The sequence below is a fragment of the Trichoplusia ni genome, chromosome 9 (genome assembly GCF_003590095.1).
Source record: "Trichoplusia ni isolate ovarian cell line Hi5 chromosome 9, tn1, whole genome shotgun sequence".
NCBI classification, from domain to species: Eukaryota; Metazoa; Arthropoda; class Insecta; order Lepidoptera; family Noctuidae; genus Trichoplusia; species Trichoplusia ni.
In genome coordinates, this window is record NC_039486.1 from 5,901,217 (window position 1) to 5,915,969 (window position 14,753).

Here is a 14,753-nt window from a genome sequence, read left to right on the forward strand (position 1 = left end):
AAATTGGACGAGATTCAACTATAGCCGCTTAATATTACGAAGTAAACTGTTGTTGTATGGACCTGCTTACTTGTGGTGATTTGATTGTAATAGTTGTTACTTTGAGCGACGTGTCGCGGGTTCGAGCCCGCGTAGGACAAAAGGTTGCGTGATCCATGAATACTTGATCTGAGTCTAGGTTTATGCATGTTAATCGAATGTTTGTGAAATCCCCGCAATACAAAGATTCCTTAAGCGGGAGCAATTTAAAAAAAAAGTTTTATAATAACGTAATGACTGCTATACCATTGGTTCGATTCCTACCCAGGACAAACGTTTGTGTTATATAATTTATCTGTAAAATATTTGTATTAAAAAATATTTGTTTGTTTATTAGATCTCTAGTATCTATTACATGCTTTGCTTAGATCGACACTAGTGAGCGTTGTGTGAACAGTGTGGAATATATTTATCATATTATAGTAAAAAAAAAATGAAATGTCTTGTCTTTTTTAGAAACAGTGTTCTTCAAAAAGTTCAAACGTAAAGCATTTTTTGTACAATTAATAATTAAATCATCGGGAAGTAAACTATTGTCACAACAACCTACCTACAGGTGAAGATTCTACAGCAATATTTAAGAGCACCTAAATTCAATAAACAGCTTCATTAAACAGAATCGAGCTTAGCTTTGAAAGCGCGACGTAATTAGTGAGTCGGTAAGGTGAGCATCTTTCATCTGATTTGTATGAAGAGAAAACCTTCAGTGGCCTTCAGTTGTTTTTGTTGATTGGCTGTAATTACTGTAAATGGAGGGCCGCTGTCGATTGCAATCCAATTTAATTGGAGTCGAAAATTTACTGAGCAAGAATGTTGGAGATACAAGTGTTTTATTTTGTAAAGAATGTTGTTATCGCAATTTATCTTAAATTGTTTATCGTTATGAATGAGTACAATGACATTGTGATTAATCTTAAAGGAATTTATTTTATTATAAGTGGATGTTGCTCGTGATTTTGCATGCCAGGACATTACAGGTAATCCAAGGTGTCAACTACTTCCGTAATAAATTTCATTAAAATCGGTTCAGCCGTTGGGACGTAAAGAGGCAACAAAAACACACTACATACTTTCGCACTTATAAGTGTGATCAATTTAAAATATTCGTTTAAGGTTGACTGAAAGGATAGCAAGTGGTATGGGTCACCATGTCAAACATACTGTAGTTGACGTGTTGTGGGTTCAGTCCCTGTGCAGGACAAGTGTTCTGTGTCTGTCAATACATACACACTTGTCCACACAGGCAAGTTAGTTGAATGAAAGATTAATTAGAGCGCAAGTCGTTTTTTATTTAAGAAAAAGGAGCAATTAGTTAAGGTGAATAATTATTTAATATATTACAGCCAGCCCAGTAAATGTAAACTTAATAAAATAATCAAAATAACAAAGTGCCAAATATCGCTAAATGTTTAACTACTCTACTGTGTAACATACAAAACTTACGTTTAAATTATGTAGTTAATTTAAACCATAAATTGTTTATGCATGGATGTAACCAGATTTTACCACAAAACCACGTCTATGAATGACTAAATAAAGTGTTCTTCAATTTTCAGTGCAAAAGCATGTTATAATATTATATAGTAACTATTAAAAACACATATTGTATTTATTTCTTATATGGTTTTTATAAAAATACTAGCTGTTGCCCGCGACTTCGTCTCCGTGGGTAGACCCGCGACTTCGTCTCCGTGGGTAGAAGATATAAGTTATGATTTATACCTGCCCTGTTTTTTTCACATTTTCGATTGTATCTTCGTTCCTATTAGTCGCAGCGTGGTGGTTTATAGCCTAAAGCCTTCCTCAATTAATGGTCTATTCAACACAAAATAATTTTTCAATTTGGACCAGTAATTCCTGAGATTAGCGCGTTCAAAAAAACAAATAAACTCTTCAGCTTTATATATTAGTATAGATATAGATTTTTCATGGAAAGTAAAATAACTCATTTTGTTGCCTTACAAGTTACCTAAATATCAGGCAAGCGAAATTACTCTAGCCTAACTTTAAATTAAGAACAAAGTTTTGACAGTTTGAGATATATTTAAGTTTAGAATGCCTATGGCAAGACGTATTTATTATTAATTTATTCTTTTAAATTTACGCCATTTACGAATATCTTCAATAAATAATGTTATTATTTTTTAATAAATTCGAAATATAATGAATATTAAAATATTCTTTAATATTTAACTTGATATTATTATAATAAAATATTGACTTAGGTAATTAATAAATGATTACCACATAATATGAACAAAGGTGCATCTGTATAAGACAGGCTAAAACAACGTGCTTCAGTGAACATCGCAGAGCTTTCGAATTTACGTACAGTGCCGCCGATGTAACTTGGCACATTCAGAAGGACACCAACATATCTACGTCTCGTTCTCACCAGCGTTGAACGTGTAATTGTCTCTTGCTCAGATTTTCGTGTAGCTCTTTTCACACGTGCCGAGTTATGTTGGCCTTGTACTGAGCGCATCATAAACAAAGCCGGGGCTGGCATTTGAGGACACTGTTCACACAGTTCGACTGATAATATAAATTCACGTACAAACTTGGTAAATCATGGATGTTCGGGAAATTCTAAATATTATGTTTCTAGGCAATTGTTTCATGTATGATCAAAGTGTACAATGTAGTAATTAAAGTTGTGGTATGCTCACAAGCCCGCAGTAGACTGATTTGTTGGTCTAATGGATAGTGGCCTATACCGGAGGTCGTGGGTTCGATTCCTACCCATGGCAATTTTTTTATGATGAGTACGATTATTTGTTCTGCGTCTGGGCGCTATTTATCTATAACATGTAAGAATTTTATAAATATAAAGTACTTATAACACAAGCCTTGCATAGTTTGAGACTAGATGGCGTTGTGTGATAGTCCAAGCCGTGTTTCGTGATCTCCGATTCAAATGACACGATTTCTAAACAACAAAACCGACATTATCTACAACCACATTCATTCAATCCCTTAACCCCTCATTATACTATTTTTAATTTTTGCATTTTTTCAGTCATTCAAGACAAAATCACGTACCAATAAATAAAACATACATCTACTTACCCTAATACTCTAGCGGCCAATAATTACGCCCATTAGCACTCCGGTAGTTTAAACGGGACATAAATAATAATAGGTATCGATGTAGGCTGTATCCGGTACCTCGACCCTACTAAATAACTGAACTAATTACCTTTTTAGTAGCCAGTGATAATGATCAGTACTGGCATTTCAATATACACCAAGTAAGGTGATTTAAAACAATATACAATCAGCTGCTTTCATTATAGAGAACCTAGTCTCTGTTATTTGTGTTGTTATGTTTTTTCCTAGTTAATTATAGACTTTAATGATGTGTATAATTGAAACCTTTATTTGTTGTGCTGTGTTAGAGTATCATTAATGTGGCGGAGAGAAACTGAAACGATAAGCGTGAGAGCTGATAGAAGGTAGGACATTGTGAAGCATTTTCGGGAGGCCTTTACCCAATATTGACACAGTAGGTATAAGGTAATGACAAAAATATTGGTGACGGGCATCATCGATTAAATATGAAGTAGAAACTTAAGCTTTTCTTCAGTACTTAAACATGACAAAACAAATGCTTCAACCTGGTTAGTCAGGTTATGATTGTAACACGAGAAAAAAGCACCTAACCCTCACCACAAAAGTCAACAGAAAACCCTCGAAATTATTTACAAAACCACACAAAGACCATTGTTAAGCAGGCCGTTAAGATTTAAGCAGTCAATAACCTTTTCCTTCATATAACTTTTACAAAGACACAAACCCAAGTCCCTATGTAGTATGTAGCGCAATACATTGCTCGCTGTGTGTTTAACAATGGAACAATGTCATTATTTATACGCGTATTGTACATTGTAGGAATTTTAAATGAGCGACGTATGCTTGTTTGTCTGTAGAGGTTGTATGTGTTGTTTTTATTGTACCGTAAAGATTGACCCGACAGCGTACTGAACAAGATTGTTACGTGCTTCAGAATTCTTTGAGAGTTTTATATTGCTGCTACACTGATTAATAAAAGGATTTGTTTTAAAAAAATACGCGTTTGTCAATGTGTGGCTTTATGAAGCATATTTAATAATTGAAATACTAATTTACAATGTATCTCAAATGATTCTTTTTTCATAATTTGTAAAAAAATAATACCCGTTTTTTTTTTAATATTATAAATGCTTTGTGTGGAAGTGTATTTATTAAAGCTTGTATCACGTTGATCAAATATACCTAGGTATTACTATAACAATATCTTCAAAATTACACCAATTTTTTTTAGTATTTTAATAAAAAAATTATATGTCGCATTCCAAGACAGATTTTTCTATTTTTGTTTTCGCCCCAAGAGTCCCTGACAGACAGATGGATGGGAGGAAAGGCCGTACCCTACAAGGGTTTCAATCCGACCCTCGCGAAAACATGCCTGAAATAGAAAATCTAAAAACTTCGACACGATTCCATAAACCTAAATACTCGTAAAATAAACTTAATCCTACATCTTTTATGTAAATTACCTGATTTAATTTGGCTTGAAGGAAATTGTTACGTAAAAGCAATCTAAATTCATACTTTTAAAAAGGTTAGAAACTAGTTTTTTTTCAGACTGTCTCTTCACAGTATTTAATACCCATGAGAATATAAGTTAGGCCACAGCTGGGGACCAGTGTCCTCAATATTTTACAAGTGATTTTGGATCTCGTAAAAATACAAGAAGTTAGGTAGAAACTTTTAAAAAGCAACTCGGCCCTCTTATTTTTTCCTTACAAACCTATCGCCAACAAGTTCGATAGTTTTACATCGGAGACCCTTCGATAAAGTGTCATAATTTAGGTGAAATATTGTTTTTAGGTGAGGGGAGCATATTCTGTTATCTTATTTGTGGTTTGTGAATAACTTACAGTTTCTCCACTTCCTAAAGTAGGTATATATTTACCAAACCGACTTCTGGGACCTGTTGATAATGTTATTTATGAAGGTTGTGTTTTTGGTTTTATTTATGTTGTTTTCAATGCAGTAAATTGCGTTCCTCGTTAAGAATATCTTTTCATTTAACACATTCATATAAACCTAAAGTATATAATAAACATTATTCTGATACATTGCATGGTATTGAAAAACGTATTCTACAAAATACTTTAAAAGCTTTAATTATGTCAAAAAGACAAATATATAGGTATTGATCAATTTAATTTCTCAGATTCATTAACGCGTTTGCGGTAATTGAGGTCAAATAAAATATTCATGAACAATTATTTTACAAAACACAACTAATATAATATTCGAGATAGTCGACCAACATTCGTCGTATGAAGGGAGGCAAAATGAGAACCATCAGAGGAAACTTTTCTCTTTGCGCAAAAGTTTGTGATGTGAACAGAAACCCGGGGCGGCTTCCCTCGGGAGGCACATGCATGTTTAATGGCGTCCTAGAAAGGTCAAGAGTCTGAATGTGAGTGGAAGTAGTGAATACATTACCAGTTCCCGAGTGGGCAGGTACTTGGAGGCAAGCAGCCGTGCCGTGACAACCTCTTTTCTAACTTACACGAACTAACACGCCGCGGACAGGTAGTTTGTAGCTGTCTCTCAAACAAATTAATTGTGTCTTAGTTTTGAGCTGTAACGAGGGAGCAACTCAAACAAACTTTTGAGAAAGGTACGAAATGGAAGTGTTGGTTCGGCCGCACTAACGTTATGCCGTGTACTCGCCAAATTTTGACGCGACGTTGACTAACGGTTAGTAAAACTGGCCGGTTCCGAAAACTTTGTTAGGCTAAAAATATTTTGTCCACCATAAATGTTTTACGACACTTTTATTTCGACATGTAGGTTACATTTATTTGTACTCCGAGAGATAAATGGATTGATTACGATATACCGATAAAATAGCGATATAAGACGTGGACACACTAACATGTACAAAATATATCAACTGACATCCTTTCCTGTAGGAAAAGGAAATAGGTCACTATGGCGCTCGTAAACGAGCGTTTGTGACTAGTCACGACCTACGCACTATTACAGCACAGTATGTAAGTAGTTAGAAGTGGTACTTGTTCCCCCTTCGGAGAGCTAACTGCGTAAGATGAAATAGGGTGACAAAAAACATTCATAAAAACTGAGAAGATACGTAGATAGTTTTTACTCACCTTTTGGGGGGTTGATATGCAATGCGCTTCTGAAGAGGCTCTCTTCATCCCGCCAAACGAGGTTTCGCCGCAGCGTGTATCCACACATAGCGGATAAGGTGAGCAGCAGAGCCAACATGAACAGTCTGCTGCGCGCCTCGCTCCGATGCCAGTTCCGTGTCAACACACCAGCCCCCAAGCCGAGCAATAAACAGAAACCGACACTCGGTATGTACAAAACACGCTCCGCTACTACGAAGCCGACGTAGAAAAGTAAATTAGTCGCAGGCACGAATGGCAGTACCATAAACGCCATGAACATCAGCAACGCAACTTGGGGACTGCGATAAACGCTCTTATGCGGCGTGCTGGCCTTGGATTTGGGATTCAACGATATTGGACAGATGCAACTAGAGTTATGCATCGTTATGTTATTGTTGTTGCTAGCGCGACACATACTCGTGTGCTCATCACTGAGCGAATGTTTGCAGCCAGTGCACGGACACAATAGCTTTTTAGATGATACATTCTCTTTGTGCGGAGCGTGATAGCTTTTTCTTTCATAACAGTCTTGTCCTCTATTATACTGCTTGCTACTATAATTCCATTTGTGCTTAATTTTACAATTCTGTTTTTTGTAGTATTTTGCATCACGAAATAGGTTGTCTTGATGCTTTTTAAATTCATTCGTTAGTGTTCGCCAGGTCACTTTAGAAATAACGGCGTAGAAAATTGCAGTCGTGACGTTCCGAGCGTCGAACAATGTCGTTATCCTCGGTATTGAGTCCATCGACCAGTCGAAGCTGAGTTGAAAGGGGTAAATGAGGAGGAAGAAGTTGAAGACTGGGAGGTAGGCAAAGGTGTAGAGACGCGTGAGAATGGAAGGGTCACGCGAAGCGGGGTTGTCAGCCGCCGCGAAGGCTGTAGGGGTGCCCGCGAGTCGAAGGCGCCAGTACAAGAGGGCGAAGCCTCCTGTCCCCAACGCACAAACACTCCGCCACCGATGCTGAAACAATAAAAAAAAAACACTTTAATCAATAAAATTCCTATAAACATCGAGGCGTTCGAAAAGAAGTTAACAGTTAACTATCACAAAGTTTTAAGAAAGGATCTGAAAGTATCAAGTTATTTCCAATTCATAAAATAAAGTTTATTTATAAACGCAAAGAGGAAAGTTTGCTGTTGGAAGTTTTATTTTTCTAAATATTCTTCCCAACTCCATAGTGATTGATTACCTCTGAGCAATATTTCATTAATATCTGTCAGGAATTTGCCGCGATGTAATGGAATTATAGTAATTTTTATAGCCTGACGGATATGTGGTTTGAGATGCTTAAACCGGTAGAACATTTCGATATTTTTATTCGAGAACCTCTGTATATATTTTTAAGGCACATAACATGGAACATAACACTTATATTTCCTATTACGCTGAACAGCTCATAGAAACAGAATATAAATACTTATAAACAAACAATCTACTTCAAAACAATCGAGTAAATGTTAGAGTCGAGAGATTAATGACCATTTTACCAAGTCGTCAACCGAGCAGGTTTTCCACACAGATTTATTTGTTCACGTTTGTTCGAGATTCAACTCTATGACAGGCGTATTTACGGCTTACATCTCAACTGGCATGAGGACTACGGTATTAAGAACTAATCCCCACCGCACCAGAACGTGTCGTAAGGTGACTAAAACTAGTGGAGACTGCGCTATATATCCCAGGATATATACTCCCGAGATATATCTAGATCCAGATGACATAATATTTTATAGCGCCATTATGTAGGATGATTTTAAAACATGTAATAAAACAGAGCTTGAGATACCGACAGTATTGTACTACGGAACAATGGTTATAGGTACTTTATAACTCATAAAATTTGATAAGCGCGAATTAAATGTTGCTGTCGCGTAAATGAATCTAAATGAAATTAATCATAAAATTATAATGGATAATTAATTATTAAATTTTATTGCGTTATTGAACAACTGGACCGGGGAATAGTAATTCCATTTGCAATATGAACCTTTATGATGTTAAACATATTTATTTATGTAGTAATTCTGCACTAGTGTAGAGTCAAAAGTACCACACCCATCTACAGAACTAATAATTTTAAGCCATACCGAGGGCACCCCGATAAAACTGATTTATAAAGGAGCGAATCGCGGTGAGACGTCCCTTAGATTATTAAATTACTACTAGCACGTACATAACACCGACCCTCTTTCAGGCACTATGATTAATATGACTATACGATCAGTTAGGTATTTTAATCTACTTAAAGTGGTGTTATTATGAAAGTTTTCACGGTTATTTAGTGGCAGTGGGGTTCGATCCGCGCCGGTAGAGAGTGCGCTGCCGGCTTGTTAGTTGCGGGAAGCTCGAGGAAAAGATTTATGAAGGTTACCGCGTCCCCTGCCCGACCTGGCCCAGGGGAAACCCCGCGCAGAACTAACGACGCCGTTTCGGATTTCTAGCACAATTTACACCACCGGGGGAGCAAATCGGAAATCTCGGCGAAACTTAGATGAACTACAAATTAATCAATCCGAATTAGTGGAGAAATAGCTGAACAATACAACCCTATTTTTACACCTTCCTACCTTTTCACGGTTATAAGGACTGCGTGTTTTGTTAAGCGAAAAGAAATGTGACAAAGATGTGCTACATTAAGTGTCGAAATTACTCGAATTACACTCTCTATTCTGTATAAGAAACATACATTAATTTCTTGAATACTATAATTTAGCATATCAAGTTTAAACCTATATAGTGTACATATTTGAAGTAAATTGTCGACTTGTATTTCATCAGCTGCGAGTTGAAGTCAAAGCAAATAACTTAATGAAATAAGCGAGCGCGCTTGGCCTAGACGTCAGAGCAGCGCTTATCTGAGAAATTTACTGGCTGGCTGACATTGCCATCGTCGCCTCGCGAATGCCGACTCATTTGCCAGTCCGTTTGAAAAACCCTCAGCATTAACTGTTAACGAAACCTTATATAGAATACCTGCGTTTCGGATGACGAATAATATTTTGATTATGCTTTAGATACTTGAGAAATACAAGGTTTGTAAGGACAATGTGTCTGCTAAATATGTAACATATTATTTGAGTTGCGTCCTACATATAATTTAATGGCCATAAAAATTTTCTTGGCCCGTTTAACTTACCATCAAATATCCAATAACTAATTCCGTACTAAATGTAAACTAAACCCAAAATATTCAATACTAAAAACAAGACTAACAGAAACTGATAGTAAAAACAGCAAAACAAAAACCACTTAATATTTTTCTAAAAAAAATAATCTACGTAGAAGCTTCCAAAATGGAAATTATATCTCACAAATAAAACGTTGCCACAGAGATAGCCTGCCTATGAACTCATAAACTCGGTGAGGTAGACGACGGTGCCGAGGGCTCCATTAACTTTAATACCCTCATAACTACATGACGAAATTTCTACAACAGGAAAAAGCTCTTTTAATTCCGACCACCAAGGTCTTTGACTGGGTATGACAATATTTTTATACGGCCACAATATAACGCGTAAAGATAGGTTCGCTCACCGATAGCGCTGCATGACCGCTGTCCCTTACATAATAATTATACTTATTACATACTAGCTGTTACTCGCGACTTCGTCCGCGTTTTTATGGAGATATAAGTGCACACGTTTTGTAGTGTTTTTTGTTATTTACTGCTCTTCTCCTATAATCAAATCGTAATGGTAGATGTCGTATTGCCTTCCTCAAAAACAAATGGGCTGTCTAAAATTGGAAGAGACTTTCAAATTGGACCAGTTAATGTGTTCCGAAAATGTATTGAAACGAACAAACAAACTCTTCAGCCTTATAATATTGGTATAGCTTGATAACTTTGACCTTCAAATGTCACTGCATGGTCACTTTTTGCTTCCATGAACGCGTTAGCAAAGTGTTATTTATAAACAGTTCTCTTTGAAGGTCAAAGTTTCCGAGATGCTAACCGTAGTGTTGCTACAGGTTAAATATATCATAAGTACTCATCCGGATTCTCTAGCCACTGAGTCGTGATTATAACTTGAAGATAACATTATAACACAGAGCATATCGCTGGCTCCATTAGTTTATATAATGTCAGCATAACTTCTTGCCTAATGTTGACTCGGATTATTCGAACGCTCGAAGTTTTTGCTCGAAGCTTTGTATAAGACTCGACAACAGACTACACATGCATTTTGTATTGAAACTTCTTACACCTTTGGGTAAGCTCGCCTGCAATTTTCGCCTACATGCTCGTATCTACAAAGTTAAATGTTACATGTTACCGAGGTGAAAATATCAAGATTGTGTCGACTTTCAAACAAATGTGTTTTTAACCGCATGACACGAAACAGCTTAAATAACTTGTGGTCCTTTTAGACATTAGCCTTGTTTAGGGTTACATAGAAAATGTGAAAATTTATCACACCAAAAAAAATGTTACTAAACCACGTATTAATGTCGAAATGGCTTATAAAAAACAACTTTTATTCCATTGAAGAATTTATGGAACATAGTTTTAAATATAAACCGTGTTAGCGTAGTTAATTTTGCATGCTTTAGTCTTACAAAACATGTATGATCTCAACCTATTGTAACATCTTAATATATCATGTTTTAAACATGTAATAAATATTATTATTATTATAACAAATTTGCATTTAACACGAGTACTCATACGCTTCGAGAATGCAATAAAGCAATGTTGACAAGAAACAGAGAGTACAATAATCTCATATTTCATAACTCGCATTGCAATTTCTAAGGTAAATAAGCAAGTTTCCTGTGGCGAACAAATTTCATATCGTCATAAGCAGGTAACTGGTGAAATTCGAGTCACGTAGTCACAGCAGCAAATAATATTATGAGAGAAATCGTGTCTGGTGGGAGTATAACTTTACCGGTATTCCGTCTCCAACGTGGATTCCTCTTATTATTTATACCAGCATTTTGCCCGGCGGCTTCGCGCACAGATTTCCTTTTGTTAAAGTCATGTTCAAAAACGAATAGACATGTTTTCTAAAATCTATATATATAAAAATGAAACCCGTTTCGCGTTGTCATGGCATCACGTGTGAACGGCTGAACCGATTTCGATAATTCTTTTTTTTAAATGTTTGTGGAAGTCCAAGGATGGTTCTTACGGAAAAAAATATTAAGAAAATCTCTCAGAAATATTGAAAAGTATACATTTAATTTTGCATATTTTAAAAAACGCGCGTTACGAATGTCATTTTTTTTTTATACGAATGTCAACGTCATTCACAGCCATAGACTATATTAAAAGAGCATCGTTTGTTCGAAAACGTGGTTACTTAATTAAGTTTGTTCGGAAACGTGGTTACTTAATTAAATTCTATTGCACTATTTTATAATTTTTTGAAAATAATACAAATAGTAAACCTATACAAATTTCGCATATCCTATTTAGTAATCTGTGGTAGTATCTGTTTCCCTAACTTGACATTGGCGTCATTGGCGAATGGCTGAACAGCCAAGCCAGTAAAAAAAAAAAAAACTGTGGTAATCTGTGGCATCACATCCATAACCGCTTTCTAAGTTTTTGATAAAGTTTGTTTTGTTATAAAGACTAAGAAGTTTTTTGTTTGTTAATTACGGTAAGTTGACAGCTTCATATCGATTTTTGGTAACTTTTGGTGACTACATAATATTACAATTTGGTTATACAGAAAATATATGAGAGCTTTTTATTTTCAGTTTTTAACAATGCCACCAACCAGACGTACAAATTTAGGCCGCAGAACTCAAAATACGGCAAGTCAAAGAAATCTACGAGCAAATCAAACTGATGAGCAACGCGAAGCGCGAAATGAACTTCAACGGTATCGAAATCAACATAGAAATGTTGTGTTTAATCCCCACAGAGCTGCATTCAGTTATAATAGGGAAATAGGGATTAATTTATATATGGAGGATATTATAGATTCCAGTTTAAATTGAATAGGACTCATACCTAAGATAGGTCAACTATACAAAATAAAGTAGTGCATCAAAGCTACGCTAAGGCGGTACGAAGTTCGCCGGGTCAGCTAGTATTTATATAAACAGGAATGTATAAAGTTAATGAGTAAACATATTCTTTGCTATCGTTGAGCTCGTTGCGTTGTTAATAATATCCAACCTTTTTTGATATTGGATTTGAATAGCGGTAGTGTAAAAAGTGCCGTTTCCCTTTTTGCAAGTAATTTACAGGTGAATTTTTATTAATGTTTTATTTTAGATATCGTCCAACCCGTGCAAGTGTAATGCCCGTGGTTATTAGTATTGTAGAAATAGGATCAATTACTCTTAAAAACAGTAAGACTGTAATTTTTTTCAGAAAAATACCAGTACCCAGTACCTACTCAAAGATGACAAAATCATAATTGCACAAGTCAAACAATTTGCTAATTTTGGACATTAGTTGACTAAATCACGAAGTAACCTTTACTCTTTGTAAACTAATTTGATGAACGTTCTCAAAGTCAACCGACTAAATGTGCCGTGAAAAGGAACGACCTTTTTTAATCTTCATATTTCTGCTAGCACTACAAAAGTTATAATTTCATATATAAATACTTGTCGAAATTCAAAAGCTGAAACTGCTTTATTCTTTTCATTTTAGAAACAATTTCATCGTTGCTATGGGTTTTGGATATGTTTTTTTCACAACGCCGTTTAATCTCAAACTATTATGCCTGTATTATGAGTACTATACAACTAAACTTTTAACGTTGCCGCGTTGTTGAGAAAGTTTTGACGTTAAACAGCTAATAAAAAATATTACAACATTAAAATATTAATAAGAAATCTTACCATAACACGCTTAAGAATGAACCATGCAGTGATTATAATGAATAGATACCTTTTGAATTAACTATTTAAACACAACGAGAAGTCATCAATTAAATCATACCTTTTCATATATATCTCAGGTACATCGTAAATATCAAAAAGCAATTTCTAAACAAATAAAATAAAATATTAAGAAAACGTCTAAGCAATACAACCCTGTCCTAATTTCATATTCTTCGAGTGAAACGCGCTGAGTCACGACTGTGTCAACATCTGTTCATTTGCGTACTAAACGTAATAGCACGCGAGTAGCACAGTCATTACCCCCTCTTATCTATGAATTACATTAAACGGTCCTTCACTTGCCTCACTACAAACGAATCCAACAATCTGGGACTCAACTAAAAGGACACAAAGGACAACGCGCAAACACTGGGAAACAACGAAAAGGGAGATTTCATTAATCTTGGCTACAGATATCTGTCTCTATGTAACAGAAAGGCCAATTTACAATCGAGTATAAAACGAACTTCTATTTAATTGCCGTAATAAATAAAACCCTCGTATTTTTAAAGCTCGCCTACCTACCTAGACTGTTTGTGTACAGACAGTGTTATAGACCGTATTTAATATTATTTATGTTTCAACGTGAACGCTTGTGTTGGTTAAGGGACGCCCGACCTTCGGACTTAGAACAAAAACCTACCAACTAATTTAGCACGTGCCGGGCTGTTTTAGTAAAGGAGGAAACTTCTCGCCTTGTGCTACGCCGTAGCTCTGCACCCTGACAGCTGCTACGTGTACTACGGCTACGACAATATGCTATGTGCTAAATTACGAAATACACATACGATAGTGACACAGAAATTGTGTGCTCAGAACTAAGATTTTAATATCTGAAGGATACCTCATATTTAATAAGTTGCCTGTACTAAAATGAGACCTGTATACAGCAAGCAGTGCAACAACTCAAGTTTATGTGTTTCATAAAACAGACTAGGTTGCGCTACACAGTATTACGGCATAAGCGTATTCACACGTTAACAAGCGGAAGTTGAACTGATTCAACCTACGATAATCCGAGTTTTAATTGGAGGTTAGACATGTTCCATAACGCTATCGATTTAAACTTCAACAGTATCCATAGTTCTATTCTTTCGAAGGTATTTGCTTAGTAGTAGGTATTACGTCCGCTCGGTAAATAATGGTAAACCGAGTATTTACCGTGACAGTAAATGTCAACAGACTGTTCGCTTTGTACCGACTGGTAGAGCAAACAAACGTAATCCTCACCGCTTCGAGGATGAGATAGTCCCGGATACCGGAGGGGTGGAGAGGGGGGGGTACAGGGAGCAGAGCCAGAGGGGGGAGCGATGAAAGATTGTTCGCTCCTCAAATCGGTGAATTGATTCCTGTTTATTTTCCAATTTGTCATTCGTACAACCGAGTCTATTGAACACATAAATATTAAAGGATTCACGAACATTTTCCTTGTTCGGTGTGAGGCAGTTAATAAACAGAGGCCCGTAAAAATTAAATCTATTAATAAACGTAAGCCCTCTGTGAATAATTAAGTCCAAATGAACTGTGAAGAAGAAAGGTTTGGTTCGTAAACAAAACGAATCAATTAACACACAAAAAATACAGCACCATTCAAATGTTTGGAATCACAAGTTTATTATTTACAGCATAAAACGCAATTGTAATTCCTTGCTTCTGCTACATTAATCTTGAAT

The 14,753-nt window shown here is 35.9% G+C and overlaps 1 protein-coding gene and 1 long non-coding RNA gene across 2 annotated transcripts in view; one reads left to right on the plus strand and one right to left on the minus strand.

Annotated features, from left to right (window-relative positions):
* LOC113497257 (transmembrane and TPR repeat-containing protein CG4341) overlaps window positions 1-14,753 on the minus strand; it is a 102,944-nt gene that overhangs the window by 33,008 nt on the left and 55,183 nt on the right. Inside the window, exon 4 of the mRNA XM_026876727.1 lies at window positions 6,210-7,194. Within this exon, the coding sequence (XP_026732528.1) occupies window positions 6,210-7,194 (985 nt within the window). The remainder of the gene's footprint in view (window positions 1-6,209; window positions 7,195-14,753) is intronic.
* On the plus strand, window positions 11,603-12,053 carry LOC113497258. The gene is made up of 2 exons (XR_003400882.1): window positions 11,603-11,840; window positions 11,941-12,053. It is a non-coding gene; the product is annotated as an uncharacterized LOC113497258 (long non-coding RNA).